Here is a 25,796-nt window from a genome sequence, read left to right as displayed (position 1 = left end):
GGAGTAATAAGAATGTTGAAAAGTTGGACAGGTGTCCTTTTTCTTCTAGAACTAATCTTCTACAAAATATTATTCAAAATATAAGAGTCCCTAAGAGTAGAGGTGTAAACGAGCCGAGCCTGAGCGAACTAGTTCCGACTCAAACTCGATTCGAAATTAATTTTCAACCTTAGAATTGGGCTCAGGCTCGGCTCAGCTCAACTCGAGCCAAGCCCAAGCTGGGCTAGACCAAGCTTGAGCCGAGTTCGAGCCTGAAATGAGCTTATCATCAAGCCTCATTCAAGCCAAGCAGAACCAAGCCAGATTGACCCAAGCCGAACCGAAAAAGAAGAAGAAAAAGGAGAAGAAGAAGAAGGGGGAGGAGGAGGCAAGATGACGGGGCACTGCGAAAGCTTGCCGTTGTCGAAGGAGGAGGAGGCGGCAGCCATGGCACCGCTGTTGCAAAAGAAGGAGGAGGAGGTGGGGCACCGCGGCAGCTTGCTGCTACCGAAGGAGGAGGAGGCGGCAGTTGCAGCACCGCAAAAGGAGGAGGCGAAACACTGCGGCGGCTTGCCGCTGCCAAAGGAGGAAGAGGTGGCAGCCATAGCACCGTTGCTGCAAAAGGAGGAAGAGGAGGAGGAGGCGCACCGCAGCAGAGGACGACGCGGCACCCTTACCGAGCCTATCAAGCTGAGCCTGAGCGATATTAATCTCGAGCGGATTTTAGCGGCCTGGGCTCGGCTCAGCTTTGACCGAGCCAAGCCCAAGCCATGCCCGAGCTGCTCGTCGAGCTTGACAGCCCTACCTAAGAGTGTTTTAAAAATATATGTAGGGTGGAAAATGAGAGAATTCAATCCTGCTTTTGTCCAATGCAATCACTCAAATACAGGAGAACAGTACTCTGCTTTGATGAAAAATAATCAGAATATGGATGATTGAGATGTAATACGTTTTGATCACAAAAAGACTTATTTAAGGCATTACAGTAGGTTTGTGATATTCATCAGTACAAGCATTTCTGTTCCAAGCTTCACAAGTTTGTAATATTGCTTTAGTAATCAACCTCCTGGGCTGAAACTGCCCTGCTCTCAAGCATGTTTAATTTTCAGTACTGTTCGAGTAGAATGAGTTAGAGACTTAGAGCTCAGCATGAGTTGAGAGCCAGGATTAAGCTCTTCATCCAGTTTCTGCTGCAATTTCCTGTCATATCCACCAGAATTTGCTATAAATCAAACTGCAAGAAGGAAGGGCAATGTTTCACAGAAAGGGTACCTTTTCTTCTAGATGAAGCACAAGAGTTGATAGTATAGCTATACGTCTCATGTTGGAAATCCTGGCATTTGTTTGGTTCATCAGCACCAGTTGAGTTCATTAATATCAAACCACATTTAAGTCTATCCTGCATAAGAATGTGGAATATTGAGAACCAAGAAATATCATTTAAGACTGGCGCAACCATGGCTGATGAGATGACAACCATCAAACAGTGTAAGATCATCTACTTAGCAAAATACCATATAGAATTCTGAATATCCACCATGAGATGCATATGGATCCAAGATATGTATGATGAGCCTAAAGATAGTACGAACGATCAAGTTTGGAGAAAATGCACGTTAATTTATCACTTTATTGTTGACATTGAACAAATGTTGACCTAGATAACATTCAGTTGTAGGTAAGCCTTCTCCTGTACTTATTATAATTCTCTTTTTCATTTCTTCTCTTCAAGTTTCAGACAGAAAGTTGCTTCAACTTGTTGAGCCAATCCGATGAAAAATTTCTAGACTTAATGGCCATCAAGATGTAATCTGTTATATGAATGAATTCCTGATTATGTGTCACTAAAATATTCGACTACTCTAGCTGTAGAATTACTTGCACCATAATTGGATCAAACCAACTAGGTAGCGAACATGAGTATTGGATTCTAATGACTCCACAAGATATAAGGAGGACGCAAAATCAATTTAAAACTCTAGAAAGAGCAATAGATATAGGATATTCTTCTATTCTAGTCTGATTACTTTAGCACAAGAACAAGACATGAATGCGTGTGGCAGTAGAGAACATGAATATTGCATGACAAAACATTAGTTGAGAATAATTTCGTTATGATCCATAATGGTGTTAATTGCAATAGGTTCAACCAACAGCAGCATGAGCATTTAAAGTATTTTGCTGCTTAGAATCTATACAAGCACCATCCATCACAAGCCCAGACTTCTCCCATTAAACCTACTGTTCATCTGGACTTTGCAAGCAAGGCCAGGTCTACAAATTATCCTTTCGGCCTCAGAAATGGGGCTTGACTCTACAAAGTAAGACTTGGATCAAACTGCTTTTTAGGCCCACATCTCATTCTTTGGCAGGATGATTCTTCACATCTTGCTAAGTTGTGTGTGCATGTGTGAGAAAGAGTTACTGCCAAGATAACAATATAAAAAAGAGTGGGATAAGGAAAAAAATGTTATTCTTTCCCATAAAAGTGTGGGAATATATCTTTGTTATATTTATAATTCCATTCATTTGGCAGAGATTGCATGTTGACATAAGCCATAATGACTACTTTGGAGAATAAACCATGCGATAAGAGCACTTAACAATTGGATGCAATCTTCAGAAAAGCTATTCTATGGCCAGCAAACATATTCTCCTAGGTATTGATGAGGCAAATTTTATAATGGAAGGAGAATCATTCTGCATGATAGCCTACCTATGTCAAAGAATCCAACTACAATTAGACATGATACATATGCAGCAATTGTCTCACTTGAAATGGTGAACAATGTACGGTTACCACATATCAGTTACATGTCACAGTTTTTTCTCTGTTAGTGATGTCTGAAAACATTTAAAAGGAGAAATTAGTACTTATTCCACAAGCAATACCTTAAAAAAGAAACTCCAAGTATAAAAACTAGCATCCTAAATGTATTGTTCTCATAAAAGAAATCAGTAGATAATTGATTGATATCATACTCCTCAACATGGATAATGAAGTTGCAGAGATTTTGCATAACAAGTGGGGATAACTGGTGACCAACAGAGAGTACAAAAAACAGAGTATCTCAATTTACCATTATGGACAAGACTACGGAGTTCTATTAAAACTTAAAAGTTCAATACCTGTGTGAGTTATTTAATTTTAGACAATAAGCATAATTAAAAAGTGATGAAAGAAGTATACATAAGAATGATGTCATCATTAATCTGTCTACAATTCTTGCCTTGGTCTTGTGTCAGCTTCACGCTTGAGATATCGAACCATCCTGCAGAATAATTAGTTGATGATATAAAGCTTGCCCACAATTGAGCACTACCTTCAACTAATGAATGCAACAGTTAATAGCCACATGCAAGAAATAGCTTTCAAGCATCTGGATTTCTGCGTAATTTGGTGAAGGAAAATAAAGTAAAAGAGATCAATGACCTTTAAATGTGGAAAATAAAGCATTCCCTTCAGTTCCCTTTATTATTTTTTCTCCCTGTGGAAAAAAAGTTGGCGTTAAAGCATCAGCTTCATGCAGATAGATAGCCTCTGAGTTCCCTATCTGCTTTTCTTTCTTGATAGTTGAATAAGTGCCAAACTTAACAGAGGAGACAAAAGGGAATGATATGCTTATTCCGTATTCCAGTAACTTGCTTTCAAACAGTCCAAGGAGGCATCACATATAGATAGCATGGGTTCTTTCTTTTTCTGAAAAAGCTATAAGCAATTCTGCTTCTGAAAGCAGCAGTCAAATGGAATTTTAAACTCTGTCCTTCTACCGACTTTGAACTTATACCAGTTGCAATAACTTCAGCTATATCGCACCTTCTAAGGAATAAGGACTTCACGTGCAATGGGCCCGCAATGAGTTCTAATGAACAGTGCAGGTATCAGGAAATTCTCAAATTCTGAAGACAGTATTCAGCAGAGCTTGAGGACTTCAGGTCAGAAAGTTCTCCCAAGCATAAGATTCCTTCTTTTTCCTACATGGACAGATATATTAAGATGTAGAGGCTTTCCTTTATCCTCTTGCCATGTGACAAGTGAAAGCAGTGCCAAGTAAAGTTGCTAGTGCAGAATCAGAATCAGAATGGAGTCTGGCCTCAGAATGGATGAAATAAAGTTGTAGCACTGGGTCCACATGCACACAAAGAAAGAAGGATAATATCTCTTTTTAGTTGCTGTTAAGATTGGATCGAGTTTGAGCATTCATTCCAATGATTCCAAATTCCTCCACATTTCCATATAAGCTGGTTCTTTGCAACACTTCCTCACCATCATGAGAAGCAGGAGCTGAAGCTCAGTTCCCAGAGAACAGGAACATTTGGATATATGATCGGCAAGTCTCATCTTTCCAGAAATAGTGGAACTGACAAAGCTGGAGCACATCAGGCTGTCAGAATTTTAGCAAATGGATAATAGTACCTAAAGAAAGGAAGCTGAAAGAGGTCAGTACCAAGTGGATTCTCATGGTTTGTTTATATTCTTCTTTTTTTTTTCAAACTCTTTTCAAGTTGATCATAATTTGAAGCCTTTCCATACACAGAAGATGTATCATCACCATCATCATAGCCAAAACAGCCTTCTTTCTTCCCGTTCAACCTTCTCTGCAGAGAGGCAATTACTTTTGCAAAGCGGAAATGCTCCAGGGGAGGCAGGACTAGTTCTCTCTACTGATGCAAAGCCTAGATTAAAATGGACAACAGAGCTCCATGAGCGTTTCGTAGAGGCAGTAAATCAACTCGGGGGAGCAGATAGTAAGTGTAATGATGTATAACTCAGCATTTTCTATAAGATATATGCAAAGGTATCAGCTAATATTAAACATACTCATGCAGAAGCTACACCAAAATCAGTCATGAGGCTTATGGGCATTCCAGGACTAACTTTGTATCACCTTAAAAGCCATCTTCAGGTATTAATGAAGTACAATTCTAGCCTGATTTATGCAAGCTTAAAATAGAAACTAAGTTGGCCTTTCTGATTCCTAGAAATACAGGCTTAGTAAGAATCTTCAAGCACAAGCTATTACTGGAAATATGAAAAATGGTAAGAGAAGTTCCCTTAAGTTCAAACTAGATTTAGAAAAAAGGTAAAGATTACAAATATACTTGATGTGCCGGTTACAGGTTGCGCCCTGACAACAAATAGAACAACTGAAGCCAATGGATCATCAACAAGCCAATTGAACATCGCAAACCAGACAGACAAGTAAGAAACAGTAAAACTATGCTCCATCATTGCGCCATGGTATAATTTACTAATGACATGCTCATTTCAGAACCATGCAGATAAGTGAAGCGCTACAAATGCAAATTGAAGTGCAGAGGCAGCTGCATGAACAATTAGAGGTACCTAATAGAGCTCAATGTTAATATTGTTTAAGAAATTTGGTTTTTCATATTCATATATCCTTGGAAAGATATTAGAAGTTCAACTAAGTTTGACATTCTGTTATTGAAAAATATGATGCTAAAAATAAAAATCAAAGAGTCAGGAGCGCACTAATTTAAGATGCCAATAATATCTAGTAGTGACTGGTCAATAGAAGTAAGAAATGAAATTAAAAGGTTAAAAGTTCACTTGTGAATTACTTGTATAGTTGAATAAAAAAGATGTTACTGGGAAACACATAGATTTCCTAGAAAGAAGGAGCCATTCACCAAATTTTCAGATACTGATTACCTTGTATTTTACCAAACAATATCACTGAGTTCTACTATTTCTGGACTGAATATTTTAATCTTAAGAGTTCCGACTAAAAGATTGACAATATGAATTCGGTGAAGGCACCAATTTTTAAAATTTTGTCAAGAAAAACAAAGTCATAAACGATCGTTAAGGTTCTGAAAAGTTACAGGTTACAATGAAAAATGTTCTTATTACAACATCACATTTAAAGAAATGTTTAAATAATGTTCTAAGTCAAGATTATTCTGTTGGATTGGGTTTAGGTGCAAAGGCATTTACAACTCCGAATAGAAGCACAAGGGAAGTACCTACAATCAGTGCTGGAGAAGGCTCAAGACACTCTTGCAAAGCAAAACTTTGGTTCTGCCGGGCTAGAAGCTGCCAAACTGCAACTGTCTGATCTGGTATCAAAAGTCTCAACAGAATGTCTGCAAAACACATTTCCTAATTTTGAAGAGACTCATGCCTCACATACCCTACAAGGAAAGACAGCACAACTTGGTGATGGTTCAGTTGATAGCTGCTTGACCTCATGCGAAGGATTGCAAAAGGAACAAGACATATATATACACTGCAAACAACAAATAGTAGATCATTTCAGGCTTGAGCAGACTCAACCTGAACTTTTCAGAGATTCAGATGAGCAGAAGCTTTTTTGTTCATCCATAGTGAGAGATCCAGACATGACAGATTACCAAATCCAGAAAGACTCTGGGATACTATCGATCGGCCTTAAGGCTCAAAAAGGGAAAGGAGTTAGAAGTAATATATTCGAGAAACTACAACACGAAAGAGATGGTGAGAATTTATTTCTTGATCAACCAAACAGCAGAAGACCGAGCCAACAAGAAAGAAGGCTACAATCAGATAGCTTTGGGCTGCCATTTCTGACAACAAAACTAGATCTGAATGCCACTGATAAGGATGATACAGCTGAAAATTGCAAAAATTTTGACCTGAATGGCTTCAGCTGGACCTAAAAATATAACGAAAAAGGCTCTTCTGCAAAGGATCACACCAGCTGCATGATCATCACTATATCATCTACATGGCAAGCAACAAAATCTATCTTATCGGCCATCAAAGTTCACTACAATAAATTTCTCTCACCAGTCATGTAAGAACGAGTATTAGGATAACATGGCAGCGACAATATGTTCAATGATTTTCTCCATATTGACACCATAACCATGTATTATATTAGAAACAAGCAGGAGAATGATATTTGACCTAGTTTTGCATAGAAAATTGCAATTCGCCACATTACTGAATTTTAAAACTATTCTAGTTGGTGCTTAACACCACCATCACCAACAACAATAAAAATGAGAGAATGAAAGGAGAGAGAAAGATCTTCTCACCAATGAAGGTATGAATGAATCTGGCGATCTCAAGTTGGAACACATAACAAAGTGAAAATTGCAAACTTACAAGGAATTATTAAACTAGATTTGCATTGACAGGAAATTTTCTGAACACAAGATTTGCAGATGGGAAATTGGGAATAAAATATGCAAATCAACATTAATCCATATCCATGGCTTCAAACAGAAACCTACCAATCTCAACTCCTAGATAAATAATAAGAATAGGGAATAAATATATCATAATTTCCAATTTCCCAAAGATTGCTTAGGAAACCCTGTAGACATAAAAAATTCTTGAACTTCTACAACCTTCCCTTTGCTTGTTAGAGAACGTAAACTTAAAGAAACAGAAAAGTAAAGAACAGACCAAGATGTCAGATGATTCATCCGCACGAAGAGAAATTGTTGGTCGAGAAGAATTTTATCCTTTCGCTCCCATTCTTAGTTCTAAATTATCAAGAAACAAAAAAGTTACATAATTAATTTGCTTATTTCACTACAATGAACTGTCCAAGAAATCGGATCCGTATTATTTATGATCCGTATCCGTATCCGTATTAATTTATGAAGTGGTCAACTAATATATGATCCGTATCCGTATTCGTATCCGATTCGAATAAGATGCGGATGGAATGACCACTTCATAAATTATTATTTATCATTATTTATTCTGAGGAACTAGCTTAGGTCTTTAGGGGTGTAACGAGTCAAAACTTGATCAGACTTATATTTATGATCAAGCTTGAATTAAAATCAATTTCGAGCTTATATTTGTGATCAAACTTGAATTAAAATTATTTCAATTCAAGCCAATTACAAATTATTTTCGAGCTAGTGCCTAAACAAGCCGATCAATAAGTAATTTTAAGTCTTACTCAATATAAGCCAAATTTCAAGCCCGATCAAACTTGAATTAAATTAAGCTTGATTGAAGCTTAAGATAAGATCTAATTCAAAATTTAAACTAATAAAATTAAAATTTAGAACTAGACTATATAAGATCAGAGTACATAATAATCTACTTAAGTAAATATAATAGAATTATAGTATAATATATAAAATATTACTTATATATATATATATATATGTAATCATTTTGAACCTTTTCGAATCGGACTCATGATTAAATTTGATTTGAAATTATTTTCGAGCCTATTTTTAGAATAAAGAAAAAAAAAAAGAGAAACTTTGATTAGAATGAATAAAATTTTAGAAAAAATAACTATACATCTGATTTCTAATTTTATTTTATTTCTCCAGTCAACTAAGTCTAGTTGTTCTAAATTGGGAAAAGTTCGTGCTCAAATACACTTCCTCCTAATATGTTTCCCTTTCAATTTTATTTTTCTCCATGTCCTATATCTTTAATACTAAACCAATCTTGTGGTTTACTACTTTGTAGAACTATTCCCTGGGCTTTTGTTGTTACTCTAGAATTACTCTCTTGAGATTGCAAGTTTTTAAATTTTATTTTCTACCATTCAATCTTTACGATTACAGAGCAACCATAAAGACTAATTTAAAAAGTTAATAACAAATTACATTGATTAATCATACCCTGCAAAGGTTAAGATTATAGAAGAAAACAGCGTGATCGTGTACATATGTTTGGAGAAGAGTTAGAGTTAGTCTTTTTATTTTAACTGTGATTAGTCTACGAGCTGATAATCTATAAAATAAATAAATAATTTAAATATATTTAACTTGTTATGTATGTATATTTAAAATTATTTTACTATTTGTACTTACGACTAAAATGAGACCGTTAGTCTTTCAATCTAAATTAAAAGAGTATGACTAAATTTTTTTTAAAATTGAACGAACAGTTTAAATTTCCCTCCATTTTTAATTTTTTTTATAGACAAAAATATTAGACTCCTCGTATATAATTATTTCTTTTTTTTAATAAAAAATACTCATGTATATTTTCTCTTACTTTCTAAATAGTGTCATGTATAGAAAATTTTAAGATTAAATATATAATATTTTCCTATACTTATGCCTAAAATCACATTACCTCCGTTTACTTCAAAAAATTTTAAATTAGTCCTTAAACTTAGATTAATATAAAATCGTCAATTTTTTTATTAAAGTTAATGGAGCGTGACCAAATAACCAAAATATCACTTCGTGTTTATTATGCTAAATAGAGGGAATTCAATCCTCTATTTAATTTTTAAAATTTTTTTGGGTGCACATAATTAATTTGGACGAACGATTTCACTTTAGTTGTAAGTATATAGACTGGTTTGAAATCTTTTAAAATACATAAGAGTAAAATAATTTTGCGCATACGTGGGAGCAGACCATAAATAAATTATAATAATTTTTATGATAAAAATAAAATGGGAGTACAGTTCTAAAGTACTAATAAATAATGCTTTTAGGTTTGAAGAGGCACTTTAGACAAAGAAGCCAGTTGAAGCCACAAGAACTTTCAAGATTCTTTTATGAACTAGATTCTAAAATAACCCTTGGAAAAAGATTAAACAGTATCACTCGTCCATCTTTTCTTCTTCTACCCTTTTTTTCCCATCCACAAACCTTCACATTGCCTTTAAATCCAAAGTACACCAACCTCCAGATGACTACTACAGCCACTTAAAATCTAGCAACCCATTTAAAAGCACAAGGTTGAAGCTAGACAAAACATGTGGTTCCACACATGCCCACCTTTTTGGATATTGGACCTTATTTTTTTTATAATTTTTTTAAAAAAATTTAAATATATTTTATCCTTGTATATTTACATCTAAATATTAGACTACCCCTTTAGTAAAAAAACAAAGTCCCAGATTTTTTTTTCGAAAGAAGGTCCATGGACTGAAAAAAGTCCTAGATTAGTCCCAGATTAGTTTCTAACTCTCATCCAATCATCCAACTTAACTAAAAATACATAAATGATTAAAATACCCCTCACTTTTAACTCCTCTTGTTCTCTACTACACCACCACCACCACCACCACCTCACCCTCGTCGGAAACCACCCGCCGGTCTCTCTCCTCCCTCTCCCTCCCCCTTGAATGGGAGGAAAAAGGAAGGAGGAAGGTGGTGAGTAGAATGAGATTGGAGAGAGGTGAGAAAAAATAGATTTTTTTTCTTTATTGTCAAGGATATTTTGGTCCATAAAATATAAAAAATTGAACATGTAAAATTCTATTACAAGATCTAAATAAATTTTTTCCATACCACTTCCTTTAAAAAGAGCATTTTAGTAAATTTGGTTACTGCATGGTTAGGTCAGAAGATGTCTTATGGGTGTTTTTATAATTTCATTCATAGATTTGTTACCAGTATTATGGAAAAAAAATTCACAAATAGCTTAAATACAGGATGTCAATCATAAAAATTCACCAAAATGTAGGGTTTTACATAAAATAAAATAAAAATTCTCCTCCTACTTTTCTACCTGGAAGGCTGAGGAGGAGAACTCCTAATCTCTTCCAGCCCCAAACTGGCTCTCTCTGTAGCCATTCATTCCTTGATATTATTATTATTATTATTATTATTATTATTATTATTATTATTATTATTATTATTATTATTATTATTATTATTATTATTATTAATTTTCCTCTCCTCCTGCCCTTGTGATTCAATTGCAACTCACCACTATAATATGAAGCAGGGATATAAGTTTGAGTGGTTGGTAATTCTTGGTAAGGGGATATATCTTTGGGGTCCATGAAACCAATCTATAGTTTAATTTGGGATAGGGACCACTTGCTTGCAAAATCTTCAATCTCTGGTGGAGAGAGAAAGGAAGGGAAGACTAGAAGGAGAGAAAGAAAGTTGTGATGCATTAAGTCCTTAGAGTTAGATCTCATTTGCCATGTCATCAAGGGACTTGGATTCTCTATAATTTAGGTTTGTAGGATATTTTCAACCCTTAGATATGTGGTATTGTGGTCCTGCCACCCACTAGATTATGTGTTTGATTCTCTTAGTTGATATATTTTTCATTAGAGCGTTATATGTGTATAATTAGGAAAATTATGCGGCCTTCATATTTAAAAGTTGAGAGTGAAAATTGAGCATCCTTCATTTATTTTATAAATATTGATTTTTTTTTTGGAGAGCAAAGTCTTCATGAATGATATATGTTGAACAAATTTCATGTTAAGTGCTTTTACTGTCTTAAAAGAAAATTGTGTTTCATATTTATTTTGTATTGCATATCATACGTATTAATCATCAATCACAAACCTTTTGTGATAAGGGTGACTTTGTGCCCCCCAAACCTGGTCTTGGAATCAAGCCAATGGTTTATACTTTAGGTTTACCTAAAATATTTTGTATACTTAGTACCAATGAGATGAATTGATGATATCTATGTAGAGTAAAACACTTCCAAGCCATAATTGTAGTATGGAGCATAAAAAATACAACACACTAATTGGCTCAACGAATACTTAGCTAGAGATATGACTTAGGGATTAGGTTTCGGTGCGGGAAAATCTTATATGACCTAGTTTGGGCACACCCCAAGTAATTTTGGAGTTTTTGTCAATTATGACTGTCGGATATGCATAATCAATATATTATAACATTTAATAACATATTTAAATTGACAGTATTTTTTCATTAACATTGTAAAAAGGGCAAGGATTTTCTTCTATAGTGTATGAATCAATGTGTACTTAAAAATAGAGTTGATTATATTTAGACCTCTTAAATTATCACTATTTTTTAGGTATGTCTCCCAAATTTTTTGATGACACATAGATCCCTTAAACTATTAAAATATCTCAAATACTATTTTTGGCAATATTTTATTATCTTTTATATTTATAAAATTGTCCTGTGCAAGACATATGAGATGTTTATCCTTATATTTCATTTTAAAAGGAGAAGAGAGAAAATTTTTAGTTTAATAAAAAATTTTACCTTGTTAAATAGTATTTTAGTCTTCCCATTTTTTTTTCATTCATGACATAGTGATAGGGGGGTCAGATATTTTCAATAATTCAGAAGGTTTATGCTATATATCATAAACAAAAATTTAGATAAAAGATATATGTAAAAAGTAATAGTTCAGATAATTATCCGATAATTAGCGAATGTGAATAAAATAGAAGATCGAAATCCCAACTTTACCCCTCCTTAATACTAGAGGTTTGACCCCCAAGGGTACGGAACTGATATAAATGGTGCACCGATGTGACTTGTTCCTTATCTATTTATGACAAAATGCGACTTATCCACTCACTTATCCGAGGGCATAAAGGTCAATAACGCACTCTCCTTTCCGAATAGAACGCCATATAAAAATAGCAAAAAGCGAAAGGGGCCGCTCCTTTTCCGCTACCCTTTTCGCAGGGCGCGCATCATTGGCTTCTCGCCCCTGGAGCTGACGTCGCCCACCGCGATCTCCAGCCACGAGAACTCGTGGCTCAGAATCGCCCTCTTCTGCTGACTCAGACGCCAGCTGGTCTCGCGGTCGCCTCCACCGGCATCTCCCGGTCGCCCACCAGACTCTTTTTTGTTTGATAAAATATATAATCCTCTTTTCTCTCCTCAATTTTCCTTGTTATCTCTCACTCCCTGGAGCCGAAGCGGAGGACATTCGATACGATACCATCGCCATCTCGGATTTGGTAGAGGAGATCGGCGGCGGAGAGATGTCTGAGATTAGGGATCCGGCGATCAAGCTCTTCGGGACGACCATACCGGTGGCGGAGACCCTGCCGCCTCCGGCGGAGGACGGCGGAGGTGTGGCTTCGCCGATGGACCCGGAAGGGGAGGTGGAAGAGGTGAGGAGTCGAAGCCCTCTCTTTGTTCTTGATTAGGTTTCGATTTTTTTGGTTTCTTTTTGGAAATTCGTAGAAATTGTATTTTTCTTGTCTTTTTTTCGGGGGGAGAGAGAAAAAAGGCGATCTTTTTTTTTTTTTTTGCTTTCTTTGTTGGGATAACGCCCCGGATGATTTGATGTATTGTGTGCTTACGCAGAGCTATTAAAGGTTTCCTTTAGGTTTTTGACCGTTTATTTCATAGTTTCTAAGAGGAAAAATATAAATTTTTGGTTTTTTTTTCTCTGATTTCTTTCCGTCTTTTTTTGTGGTTTTAATATTTGTCGGATCGGGAAAAAAAATTGAGGCTTTTGGATGTATTGAAATCTGCTTGTTTTCATGATGTTTGTTATTCCTTTTTGTTTCTTGATGGAATTTAGCAGTACAAATCTTGCATCTTTTTCGTTTCCTAGTTCTTGTATCGTCTAATGATGCTAAAACCCTTAGTCGAGTAGGGGATAATCTATCTTGATATATGTTTGTAGTTTTCCGGGCTTTGAGTACTTCAAATCCGCTGTGATGAATATTTTGGACCCATTCCAGCTTTTCTTATTGTGAGGAAAGAAGCAGGAAAGGATTGCGATATTGTTGATGCGAAATTCTTTGGAAATGGGAACTAGAATTTTGAGCCTTATCCCAATATTGATATTGCATCTAAAAAGTCTTGATCTGAAGGATCGTTCGTGAAGCATGAAAATATTTTTCACACTTAAATGAATTCTCTGACTGCATATTACCTAAAGAAATCTGATGCAATATGGAAGAAGAACAAATTGTGGCAGAAAAAAAGATTGTTTTAGAAAAGGATGGGGCTAGATTGTCCTGAGGAGGCTACTTATTCTGACTGGTCATGTGATAACTTATAGTTTGAAATCATAGGGGCTCTTTTAGCAGGGTCTGACATTTATTCAGAGTTGCTAGATAAGCCCATGGAGTGGATGTTTTGGGATATGAAACTAGGGAAAGTAATTGAAAATGGGATGGAACAGGCATTTAAAACTAAACTCTTGTCTACTCAGAGTACTTTTGTAGATACAAGTAGTTATATTCTCTTTGGACGCTTTTCAGGACTAGAAGTTCTCTTCTGTTTCTCATGAATTCTGATTGATTACTTCTCCTTCACCTTCTGATTCAAGTTGCAAATTTAGCTGGGAATTCAATGTCCTATCTGACATTCTGTTGGTTACTCCGAAGTGGTGTCAAATACATCATCACACAGTCCTACGGATAATCCAATTGAGGTCTTTTACTTTCTTTCGTAAGTTCTTTTACATTGTAAATTTGTAATCTTTCTTTTTGGGGAGAGTTTAAATTGGATATATATATATATATATATATATATATATATATATATACACACATCACCAAAGATGTTAAGGAGAAAAGGTCGAAAGAAGAAAAGGACGTTACCAAAACATTCCTAGTCCTTCATAAGGAAGTTGGCACAAATAAGTCAACAAAATATATTATCATTGATGTGTAGGGAAAAACATAGCAGATTTCTTTTTTTACGCATTGGAAAGTATTCTCGAAACCTGTTAGCCCATATAACTGACATTCAAAAACCTATCAAACTGAGAACTTTAGGATGCAGATATATTCAGAATAGTAAAGTTTGCTGCATAAGCAGCAACCTTTTCCTCTCTGATGATCTAAATTTTCTTGTGATGTTAACAGTTGATTTTTGTGAAACTTGTTATCTAACTAATTCTAATTTATTAACATAAATTGTTTGATTTCAAATTTCAGGATTCATGCAAAGAAATTGAAAACATGGAAGTTAATGATGCACAAAAAAATGCACCAGAGGAGGTGGACCATGCTGAACCAGATAGTTCTTCTGATATGAACAATGGCAATGAAAATCAAATATCCATCTGTGATGATAAAGTAGCAGCAGAATCAAAAGATGAGCAAGTTAAGACGGAGGGTGATGGACCAGGTCAGGAGAAGGTCCTCAAGAAGCCAGATAAGATTCTGCCATGTCCTCGGTGCAACAGTATGGATACCAAGTTCTGTTACTACAACAATTATAATGTTAACCAACCAAGACACTTCTGCAAGAATTGTCAGAGATATTGGACTGCAGGTGGAACAATGAGGAATGTCCCTGTGGGTGCTGGAAGGCGTAAAAATAAGCATTCTGCCTCACACTACCGTCACATAATGATGCCATCTGATGGTTTAGCAGCTGGCCGAGCAGATGCACCTGATACAACACATCATCAGGCTCTTTCATGTGGATCTTCTGTTCCTATAGGGCCTTCGGAAGTAAATGGGACAGTTCTCAAATTTGGAGCTGAAGTGCCACTTTGCGAGTCTATGGCCTCTGTACTGAATATTGGAGAGCAGAAGAAGGATACTAAGTTTGTTTCTATGGCATGTGGTGAAAATATGGAAGAAGATTCTTCTTCATCTTTGGTAACACCCTCCAATCCTGTTGAAAATGGATTACCTGAAAGTGTACTTCACCATGAACAAAATGGGATGCAGGGGTATTATAATGGACTTACTCCTCTGCATCATCTACCTTGTTACCCTGGAGCTCCTATAATGTATCCCTGGGGTCCAGGATGGAACAGTATTGCTGCCATGGAAGCCAGTAGGTGCTCATCTGAGCTTGCTTATGGGTCAAAAAATGGAAGTTCAGGTCCTGTCTCATGGACGCCGCCCCCAATGATGGCGATTCCTGGATTCTCTGCACCAACCGTTCCTTTCCCTTTCATGCCAACTTCCTTTTGGGCATGCCTATCTGGATGGCCCAACGGAACGTCGAATGTACCGTGGCTTGGATCTGGTTGTGGCATATCACCATCTTCTACTACAAGCACTAACTCTTGTTCAGGCAATGGTTCTCCAACCTTGGGAAAACATTCCAGGGATTCTAATTCACAGGTTGAGGAAAAGATGGAGAAATCTTTATGGGTTCCTAAAACACTAAGAATTGATGATCCAGACGAGGCTGCAAAGAGTTCAATATGGGCTACCCTTGGTATTAAGCCTGGTGAAGGAGGTATCTTTAAACCATTCAAGTCCAAAGCTGAGAGCAAAGTTCAGACATCAGATGCTACTCAAGTCTTGCAGGCAAATCCAGCAGCATTATCCCGCTCTCAATCCTTTCAAGAGAGCTCATAATAGTCCATCTCTGACTGTGAGTCTCTTGTGCAAGAGTTTTATAAGTTAAGACAGTACATCCTTAGCAGTTGTTCCTGAGTAGTGTGGAGCTGCTAATATCTTGTTGCTCCAATAGTATTTCATATGTAACTAAAGTAGAGGATTGTAAATTTGACGAAAAGCCAGTTGTAGAGCTAGCTAGTGTGCTTGTAGAGTCTCCTGGGCAGATGACCTGACCTGCACTATATTTTTGATTGTTGAAGAATTGATTCTGTAAATAGTAGACAAAACATTACTGTCTATAACTTTTATAGCAGACTCAATGTCCAAGTGCTGCCTCTGCTGGTGGATTTGATGACAACAAGATCAGTGAATCAACACGGCGGGTGTGGCCTGTACGTATGGAACAAAAGCTGCTACTTTGGAAGCTAAAGGTCTGACTATCTGAATATTGTCCCTGTGAAATAAGGAAAGTAGCATTAAATGAGTCTTTAAATGCTTTTTTTTTTGGAAGTAGGACATCGTGTCTTGTCTGAAAGTGTTGCATGAAACTGTTTGCTAGTGAATATTTCTGAACTTTTCTTTATTCCGAATTTTTATCTCTTCTACTCTACTATATTCTTGCGCTGTTGTTAGCTCATGTGATGATGAAAGGCTGCTCAGGATTTCCACCATAATCTGATAACTGTTATGCGCCTTTCTTGATACTACTTTTTGACTGTTTTACTTGCTTTTATAGCACACCATTTTTCTGAAACATGCTAGTATCCTACTTTTGATGTAATATTTTGAGAGATAGTGTAACATCTTGTATAAAGATTCTATATTTGGTTGTGTCATAAGCTTTATTCTTTTATAGGACTTTGATGACCTAAGTTTGATGCATGTTGATCAAACTAGGAAAACATTGTACTTTAGAATGCTAGGCTTGACTAACATTTTTGTTAGGTATCTCACTTTCACTTCTTTGCTTTAATCATTAGAGGTGATCAGATTTATTGAAGATATTGTCAACTGACTACCCTTTTTTAAGTAATAGGCAGCTTCTCTAAACTATTCTGTTTAGTGCACATAATTTCCTTCCAGATATTGTTTTTATAGGTGTTCTCTATCACTTGCAAATATAAGTTCATAATTGGAGATTTCTGCTTTTCATTAGCCTGCGAATGGCAACCCAGTGACATGCTATGTTCTTAAGGTAATCCTTATACCAGACATCATATGTTCAGCCCTGTTCTATCATTCTGCCCTAGTATGAAATATGGATAAAGATCCTGTACAGTAGTATGATTTGTTATCCCAATATTCAAGATAAAACTGATCAATCTAGACTCCAGTATTTTTGCTTGGCCAGCTTCATGATTAAAGTCCAAGGCCAATAACTTGTGAGGTAAGAAATAGCAGGATTTGTCGCAGTAGCCAAACTTTCTAACCTTTATAATTGAACCATTTAGGGATTCAGGACAGTCTTTCAACTCTCACAGGACTTGTGAAACATGAAAGCAGAACCAGAACTTACCGATGACTAAAACTGCCCTGGCTGAACTGAAACCAGTATTTAGGATCTTGACTGTGACATTGTTCCTCCTCTTTCCTTCTTGACTTCTTTCTTTTCATCTGATTAATGAAATAGTTCAAATTGATAGAGGTTGATGTATGAGGACAAACAATAACAGGTATAAATTTGCAAGAGTATGTTGTTCCTAGAGGACAAGATCTCATGGAACTTTATGTGACCATAGGAGAGTGCAAGGAGCTCTTGACTATCTCTCTGGCAGCAGCTGTTACTTGCTTCATCTTCTTGTTGCTAAATCTACTTGACATGGAATCATTTTATCCTTCCTTAGCAGGAACTTGAATAGTCGAATATCATAATACTGTTGACTGTGGCAAACTTTAATATGTTTCTATGACTATTTCTTCAGCTGCTTTTATCCTCTGCTTTCTTCATGTTGATATTTAACTTGTTGAATCAGTATAATGATTTTTCCCTTTACAAAACATAATTACTTTGGGAGCTTTGAAGCTGGTAGAACTGAATCTTACTGGAGTGCACATAGAATTTAAGACAAACTATAGCTCAGGTATATCAATTTCTAATCCTTTTTTAGCTGCTGGGGGTATAAGTTTTGTAGGCTCTCATTTGTGGTTATTCTTGATTTTGCCTGATATCTGCCTTGTGTTTGTATCATGTCATGTGAATCCATGTTATCTTAGTTCTACTGGCTAGTGATCAATTTTGGCCCCCTTTTCTTTTGAGTTGAAAGAGAAGGCCTTGTCCTTGACCAATTCATGGAGAACTTCTGTTTTCATGCATTTATGCTGCTTGGTAAGCATTTTAGTGCATCTTCTTCTTAAATTCTACAAAGATTTTCCCTTCTTTTTGATACAGTCGCGGCGCCGCCGTATTTTATATGATGTTAAAATTCTTGTAGTGCCCCTTTTATCATTGAAAAACAAACAGGGGGTTGGTGGAGGGAACAAGTAGATGCCAGGGCGTATGACAATGTTTAAAGCTATAAGATGGAATAAGTTGGGTTTCATACCAAACCTTTTTCAATTAAAAAGAGCTTTTTGAGGGCATATTAGAGTGATAAAAGCTCTGTAATTATTATCCTCCAATATGCCATCTAACTCAAGTGGTATTAAGCCTAACCTATTCTATGCCATGGCCTCAGTCTTGGCCTTAATGGCTCAGGTTAGTGCATTAGTCGTGCATATAATGCTAATAATCATGCCTTCAAAAAAATCTCAACCAATGTGCAAGGGTTGACCCATTTATGACTAAATTTAAATTTTATTTAAAAATAAAATTATCGTGTTGAATTATTAGGTCAGGTCAATATTTTTCTGTCGAAACATAGAACAATTAGTTAGACTGAACCCATTCTATTTTAAAAAAAAAGGCAACTCAATTTTAGATAGTAGAAGAGATAAATTATAGGCTTTTATTCTGCTATTAGATCATAACATAATTAAACTTTTTTTTTTAAAAAAAATCTATGGTGTCATGCAAATTTCTTTCTTTTTTTTTTTCTTGACCTAAATCCCTCTCCAGTAGCAGGAAGTCGGCAAGCTTAAAAAACAATATAAGTACGTATAGACCTGCCATCTTTCTCTCCTCTCTCTTTTAGCGTATACACCTACTTGTTATTAGTTTAATCTTTACTCATTTTTTTACAGATCCAAACATCTAAGCAAACTCTCTTGCTTAAATTAATGCTTTGTTAAAAAAAAATAAAATTGAAGAAAAAAAAACGTTTGTCTTCCTCTGGGTTGGATAAATGGGCGGTGGGGGTTGCTCCAGATGTTCCATTTTTCTCTTACATCGACTTGGGAGTGCGTATGAACTCCACGAACCATCCGATTTGGAGCATTTCAAGGCATCGGTCATAAGGCTTCGCAGTGTTTGATTAAGTTTCCCAATGGGGTTTGGTGATGATAAAGTACAAGTAGTAGCAGTTTTATAGTGCCCATCTGCAAGGTTCCCGAGAGGAGGAGGCATATAATTTGCATATTAAATCTTTTCCAAATCCGTTGCCTAAGGCCCATAAAAGGAAATATGCTTATGTAACCTTTTAGGGAAAGATCAAAACCTTCTTACCTAGTAGTTTCTTTTTTTTTTTCTTTTACCAAACTAGGCCATTACACCAAGACAATGTATCAAACTAGGTTGGCTACTGCGGCCCGGCGATCGAGTTCTATCAGTATGTGATACAGAGTGTACGATTTACGTAAACCATACCGATCAACTGCATACATTTGGGTATCAAAAAATTGCTCAAACACCTACTTTGACACAAAGCTCATGTAACACTTGTGTTAAAAAAAATAAAAAAAAATAAAAAAATAAAATAAAATAAAATTTAGCGCACGTGCCAAGCGCGTGCACTCCTTCTTCCTCCTCCCCCACCTCTCGCAGTTGGTTACGAGAGGTGGGAGAAGTGCGTCAGAGTGGAGCTAACTCCACTCCGCTGCCCTTTCTGTCTCATCTCTATTTAAACCCCTCCCCCTCCCCTCCCCCCCTTTCCCCCTCACCTTCTAGGGTTTTCTCTCTTCGAATTTCCTCTCTCTCATTCTTCCTTCCTCTCTTTTCTCTCCCGAGCCGCCGAAATTCTCGTCACGGGTAGCGAGTCACCGGAGTGCCGGCAGCCAACCAAAACCCCCTCACCTCGATCCTCATGTTAGCCTCCATCCCCTCTTTAGTTTAATTTGAAAATAACCTAGTTAATCATGCGTAATTAGAAATTTATTTGTGCCTGCCTTCACCGAAGAAATTCGCCGGCCGGCGACCTTGGGTCGACAACCCACCGGTCCGAGAATTTTCCCCGCTTCAGCCCCTTGCTGTGGGTACCCAAATTGGGTACCCACGGGGCGCGAGGGAGGCGATGCCATGTCGCCTCCCACCGCCGGGTTTCTTTGGCACAAGCGGCCATCACCGGCGGTGGTGGCTTCGCTCGTCAACCTCGACTGACCCACCTCTTCACATGGAAGAGGTAAGTACTCGAGATGAGGGCTTCGAGCCCACCTAGCACTAAGTCGGGAAGCTCCATGGCTGCCGGCCATGGAGTTCCTCAACTCTCACCCTCCAGCCGCACTGGCCGGAGGTTCTGATCACTCTTGCACCCAAGTCGACCTAGAGAGATTTTGCCGGAGCTGGGGGTTGCCGGTGACGGGGATCACCGACAGCAACACCCATTTCTCCTCTGTTTCTTCTTCTCTGGCAAGGAGACGAGGAGAAGGTGGGGTTTGGGCCAACCCCCACCGCTCTCTCTCTGGGCCGTGGCGTCCTTAGGCCTTCTCTAAGGCCTCGATGGACTGGCCTCTAGAGCCCAGCCCACCTCCTTAGTTTCTGGTAGGCTACGGTAGGCCGCAGCCCACCTCCTCACTCTGTTGGACTGGGCTCTTGAGCCCAGTCCACCATCTCACCTTGCTGAACTGGGCCCTTGAGCCCAGTCTAGAGCGCCTTAGAACCTGGTGCCCACCTCCTCACTCTGGTGGACTGGGCTTATAATTAATTAAAATTTTCTCAACCATGTTATTAATAAAATTAGGATTTATACATAATTAAATTAGATATTTGAATTTATTAGTCTTTTCATTTATCTTCGACACTTACATTGTAAACAACTCTAAATGACTATTATTTTTCTAAATTAAGACAAATAATATTTCGGACCTAGAAATCAAACTTAAATTCATACAAAAAGATAGTTAGTTTATAAGTCTATTAATCTTATGTTTATTTTATTTATAAATTTTTAGATTCATTATTGTGTGGGAAGGATCTCGAAAATCAAGAAGAGCCGACTGATTAGGAGAGTAAGACGAATTCCAGAATAGTCTACGAAAATGCATACTTATGTCATTTCTTATCTATTTTAATCTAATGTCATTTATTACTTGTAAAATTACATGATATTTTATTCTTGTATTTAATTATGTGTCAATTCTTACTTGCATTATTTATCACTTAACACACATGTATGATAGACTCTATGCTTGTTTATAATATCGGTTATTTGATGATTATGTTAAATGAATAATATAGGTCATGGCACCACGTGCACGTATCATTGTTAGTTAAGTCCTAACTAGGTAGTGCCTTTCACTCGCTCAACCTGGGGTTAAAGGAAGAGTGTAATATATATTATTATATTAGCGGTCTACACCTGAGGTCGGTAGCTGGTGGAGCATTCAAGTGATTACACTGCCCTAGTTGGAGGCTAGTCTAGTATGATATTAGAAAAGATGATTAAGAGGTAGGGATTGTAGTCCTAGCGGTACCCGAGGACGCAAGGTCAAGGTGTCTATCGAGTTGTGTGTTCTTAACCGCCATATGATGATTCTGCTCTGAGTGATGATTACTAGAGCAGTGATGATAGCCCTACGATTGGGTCCTTAGTCTGATGGCCACAGACAACCGGTCATATGCAGCGTCGATATTACCGTTAGATGACTAGTCCCCCTCGAGTTTATGATACTTTGTGAGATATGTCTATGTGACTCGATTTCTGTGTGATTTTCTATGTAATTGAAACTATAGTGATGAAAGTTATTAAAAGACATAATGTACATTTTCCTTGACATGTTACGGGTTTGCATTTCTATTTATCATGTAAAATTTTTAGATTACTATTGGATTTTACTTGCTGAGCCCCGTGCTCATCGCCATTTTGGTGGAAATGTTTCAGAGCTGATTATGAAGGATGCGGATATCGAGGAGTAGCAGATTCATTTCTCTATTTTAGTATTTGTTTATTCTATTATTTCTAGTTGGACTTGACCCCTACGAGAGTATTTATGTTTTAAAACTTGTGTTGGACTTATATTCCTAGAGGCTTATTGAGGCTTGTGACATTATAACTTTGGATTATTTGTTGATTTATTATGATATTTCTAGACTTATCCAGATACTTTGTGAGATTATTTCACTGATGGGTCTCGTAAGAATCACATGGAATTTCTCCATGTGAGGAACACGTGATTTTTGGAAGTGGGTGTATCAACTCAACAGCCATCCTTCAAATGCTACATTCAAAATTCGGCTTCAGTTCACTCAAATATTGTCAAATCCAAATCTGAAAGATTACTATGTTTTAATTTGAGAAAAAATTTAACAGTGTCCCAATTAAAACGATGCTAAAGAGTACTCATATAATATGAGCCTCTGTAACTAATATCTTAGCACCACGACTCCATTGGGCCCAATTGGTTACCAGGTTGTGTGTGTGTGTGTGTGTATATTGGATGAAATATATTGACAGAAGGATGGATAATTTGGCTGCAATAAAGATCCAGATTTGGAAGTGAGCAAAGTCAATGAGAGAATTTGAGCTGCTGTAATGGAAGTGACATGGGTACAGTAATTGGTTCTTAAATGTTTTGTCTCCTTAGAGCTACATTCTTGCGTAGGATTTGGATGAGTTCACATGCCTTAATAATAATCTAACTCACATGCACATCCATGACCATAGCCCACCCTAGACAAGTATGACATTCTGAAGTAAGGCAATGTCGTCAATATTAAACTTTTGGAAGGAGCTGGCAGCCATTGATTGAGAGATTGACACATCTTCAATCACCATGAAACACCACTTAGCCGCTCTCTGATTTGTACTTTTGTATCTATAATTTTTATTTTCGAAGACTGATTTATATTTGTATCTTATCATATATATATATATATGTTTTATAATAAGAACTGGGATGAAGACGATTCAAAAGAAAAAGGGAAAAACTATCCTGCATCCTGTCAGTATGTTGTTGGTATATATATATATATATATACTATCAAATATATCTATTCTTTTTTTAAAAGAATTTATGATCAGCTATCAAGATTTGGTATTTGAGAATTTAATTTCACGTCTCAGAATGAGAGAGATCCTATAAGTTTTCACCAGGTCCCTCTGTCATTCAGTTCTGAGTTCTGACAACATAATTTTTAATTGCTGATAGAGAATAAAAATATTACACAAGTTTCTAGTGTTCAATATTTAGTTATATTAAAAAATTGCGCATTATATATTGACTTGTTGAAACTAATATTCACCTTATCTGTAACAATGAATCTTTCTACATTGGCTTGATTAATAGTTTACTGCCAACATAACTAGTATATTTAGGAATATCGACATGATCAAATTTTTAAATCTTTTCTTCAGTCGGAATCCCGAATGCTTCTTTGTTAAAATTCCATGTTTAATTTCCAAGAGAAAGGCATTAGAACCTTCAAAAGTCATTTACATATCATCTCTTGTTGTTCTAAATTTTCACACTGAAAAATTTCAACTAGTTATGCCATAGCAAAAGATAGAAGACCAAAAAAGAGAAATATAAAGTTTCTCGAGTTAGACAAGAGAAATATATTGCAATTGTTTTTAATTATTTATCCCCCCATTATACAGTAAGAATGTACAGGGATAGGAAGTTAGTTTCGTAACTTTGCAATAACGAAAAGTTCACTTGCATGCAGTTATAGAACTTCTGGAAGATGAAAAAGAATTTTGAGAAATATTATAACTATTTCTGAGGATCAACAGTTGGAAGGCTAATTATTTAAAAGTCTAATGCCACTAAACAATACGGGAAAATAATTTTAATATTTTTTGTTTTCAAAAATATTTTAAATTTCTTGAAAGGTTTTTGCTGATAAGCATGAAGGCTACTCTATAACTTGATAAGTTACAACTCATGAATCAAAGAACAGCTAATCTTAACAGACATGGATCAGCAAGCATGCAAGCTTGCTTCTTACAAAGATAGAAAAGCTACACACCATTTTATTCCATCTTTTGAATTGTGGACAATCTTGATCAAATGTTGCTTATAAGGAGCTCTGAAATTAAGTTGATCTTGAAACCTATGGCGAAGAAAAGAGAAAAAGAAACATTGGTGATTCTGTAAAAGAAGCAGAATATTGATCAGGAGAGAGAGAGAGAGCAATTGGAATTGTAATCTAGCTAAGTTACCAAGAAGTAGCTTTCACCCATTTGCAGGCTCTGCATTAGACTTCCATACTCATTGACAGGAAGAAGCTCCCCAGAGGAATGAACAAGCATCACATCTTGACCAAACATAGCTCGCAAGTCTATCGGACCCCTCGGAACTTCCGAAGGCACACCATTGATGAACACAGTGATAGTTTCTGCACTCATGCATTCTAGAAGTTTAGCAAATTAATTAAGGACATAAAAGAAGTTAAGAAAAAATTTCATGCAAGAAATACTAGTAATATGCAGACTACTAAATTAATTGGCATGGGTGTTGAATAAATTTTGTTGGACAAATAACTAATGACAAGGAAATATAAAGGATCAAGAGTGAGCAAACATGGAAATGTCCGCAATAGACAAAAGAAATTTAGGAGAAAACTGAAAATTGAAGAAGTTTTGAACAAATCTTTGTGGAAGAGTTATATCTCACTTGCAAAAAATTGAATTGGTGATGTTCGTATGAGGTTTGATGCCTAGATCTACTAGAAGAATTAACAAATTAGGACGACCCAAATCTATGATATCTTGGCATCCATTCCTCAACAAATGAAGAAATTAAGGACCATCATCACTTAGCCATCCATGCACTTACCGGGTGGGTAGTGTAACTGGGGGGCGTCTGAAGAACTCGAAAATGGAGCTTGATTACTCTCCACAAAGCCCATCTGACGAGAGATAGCAAAGAGATCATCCCCACCATCATCCCTTATAAAGCTAGAGGAAGAACAACAACCAGCAGCAGCAGCAGAAGAAGATGAACAAGGAAAGAATCCTCCATTAAAAGAATTATTCGACGAAGAGGAACTGGAAGAACTAGAGGAAGTAGGCTCATATGGAATTGCACCACCGCCGCCACCACCACCACCCACCCTAGGATCACCAAGTAGGCCTGCCTGCATCTGCCTTTGCCGGCGTCGGGACCTCGACCGCCGGTTTTGGAACCAGTAGAACACGTTGGCGTCGCCGACTGGGCCAAACTTCTCGAGGAGCTTTCGGATCCTCACCGTCTCGTCCTTCGGGGGGTTCACCATGCCACTGTTGAAGATGGACTCAAGTATGAGGATCTGCTCCGGTTTCGGGGTCCACCGGGACCGGGCAGGCTCGGTCGCGGCCCGGTCCTGATTGTTGTTATTATTATTTTCTGCGTGCTGGTCATCCATCGCGCAGAAGAAAAAAAAGAAGGAATTGGAGTTTGCTTAGGAAGGAGAGACGAAGAAGGAGACCAAAGTCAATGGCATGAGTGTAGGCGAAGGAAGTTAGGGTGCAAAATGCAAAGAAGGAGAGAGAGAGAGAGAGAGAGAGAGAGAGAGAGAGAGAGAGAGAAAAGAGATTACAAGATTTCCATATCCATAGGCAAATTAACAAT

The 25,796-nt window shown here is 36.9% G+C and overlaps 3 protein-coding genes and 1 long non-coding RNA gene across 15 annotated transcripts; 2 read left to right on the top strand and 2 right to left on the bottom strand.

Annotated features, from left to right (window-relative positions):
* Nucleotides 1–820: 820 nt before the first annotated feature.
* LOC140790127 (uncharacterized) lies at nt 821–7,474 on the bottom strand. Of its 11 annotated transcripts, none has more exons than XR_012109313.1 (8): nt 7,397–7,474; nt 5,971–6,138; nt 4,428–4,656; nt 3,413–4,349; nt 3,170–3,251; nt 2,696–2,823; nt 1,252–1,378; nt 821–1,179 (listed from the first exon to the last, which is right to left on the bottom strand). It is a non-coding gene; the product is annotated as an uncharacterized lncRNA (long non-coding RNA). The 11 variants fall into 11 exon arrangements; XR_012109316.1 differs by having other exon boundaries at nt 1,252–1,373; XR_012109318.1 differs by having other exon boundaries at nt 3,210–3,251.
* Nucleotides 4,521–6,910, top strand: LOC140790126 (myb-related protein 2-like). Its single transcript, XM_073140061.1, has 6 exons — nt 4,521–4,728; nt 4,810–4,886; nt 4,963–5,020; nt 5,101–5,182; nt 5,253–5,322; nt 5,926–6,910. The coding sequence occupies exons 1-6, from the start codon at nt 4,521–4,523 to the stop codon at nt 6,640–6,642; spliced, it is 1,212 nt and encodes a 403-aa protein (XP_072996162.1). The 3' UTR covers nt 6,643–6,910.
* Nucleotides 7,475–12,519: 5,045 nt separating the features above from the next.
* Nucleotides 12,520–16,518, top strand: LOC140791450 (cyclic dof factor 1-like). Of its 2 annotated transcripts, none has more exons than XM_073142029.1 (2): nt 12,520–12,782; nt 14,568–16,518. In XM_073142029.1, exons 1-2 carry the CDS (start codon nt 12,651–12,653, stop codon nt 15,951–15,953), a joined length of 1,518 nt encoding a protein of 505 aa, XP_072998130.1. In that variant the 5' UTR covers nt 12,520–12,650; the 3' UTR covers nt 15,954–16,518. The 2 variants fall into 2 exon arrangements, with proteins under 2 accessions (XP_072998130.1, XP_072998129.1); XM_073142028.1 differs by lacking the exon at nt 12,520–12,782 and adding an exon at nt 13,980–14,076.
* Nucleotides 16,519–24,018: 7,500 nt separating this feature from the next.
* On the bottom strand, nt 24,019–25,796 carry LOC140790979 (WUSCHEL-related homeobox 11-like). Its single transcript, XM_073141309.1, has 3 exons — nt 25,023–25,796; nt 24,407–24,582; nt 24,019–24,297 (listed from the first exon to the last, which is right to left on the bottom strand). Exons 1-3 carry the CDS (start codon nt 25,588–25,590, stop codon nt 24,280–24,282), a joined length of 762 nt encoding a protein of 253 aa, XP_072997410.1. The 5' UTR covers nt 25,591–25,796; the 3' UTR covers nt 24,019–24,279.

The sequence above is a fragment of the Typha latifolia genome, chromosome 6 (assembly GCF_019914945.1).
Source record: "Typha latifolia isolate L0001 chromosome 6, TyphaL0001v2, whole genome shotgun sequence".
NCBI lineage: Eukaryota > Viridiplantae > Streptophyta > Magnoliopsida > Poales > Typhaceae > Typha > Typha latifolia.
This window is presented reverse-complemented; position numbering and strand designations above follow the sequence as displayed.

Bases quoted from the DNA above. Each gene is read 5' to 3' on its own strand.
- LOC140791450 (XM_073142029.1), top strand. From the start codon at position 12,651: ATGTCTGAGATTAGGGATCCGGCGATCAAGCTCTTCGGGACGACCATA. The intron at 12,783-14,567 runs GTGAGGAGTCGA...TTCAAATTTCAG, and splicing joins CGGAAGGGGAGGTGGAAGAG to GATTCATGCAAAGAAATTGA.
- LOC140790979 (XM_073141309.1), bottom strand. From the start codon at position 25,590: ATGGATGACCAGCACGCAGAAAATAATAATAACAACAATCAGGACCGG. The intron at 24,583-25,022 runs GTAAGTGCATGG...GCATGAGTGCAG, and splicing joins CCAGTTACACTACCCACCCG to AAACTATCACTGTGTTCATC.
- LOC140790126 (XM_073140061.1), top strand. From the start codon at position 4,521: ATGTATCATCACCATCATCATAGCCAAAACAGCCTTCTTTCTTCCCGT. The intron at 4,729-4,809 runs GTAAGTGTAATG...ATACTCATGCAG, and splicing joins TCAACTCGGGGGAGCAGATA to AAGCTACACCAAAATCAGTC. The intron at 5,021-5,100 runs GTAAGAGAAGTT...TGCCGGTTACAG, and splicing joins TACTGGAAATATGAAAAATG to GTTGCGCCCTGACAACAAAT.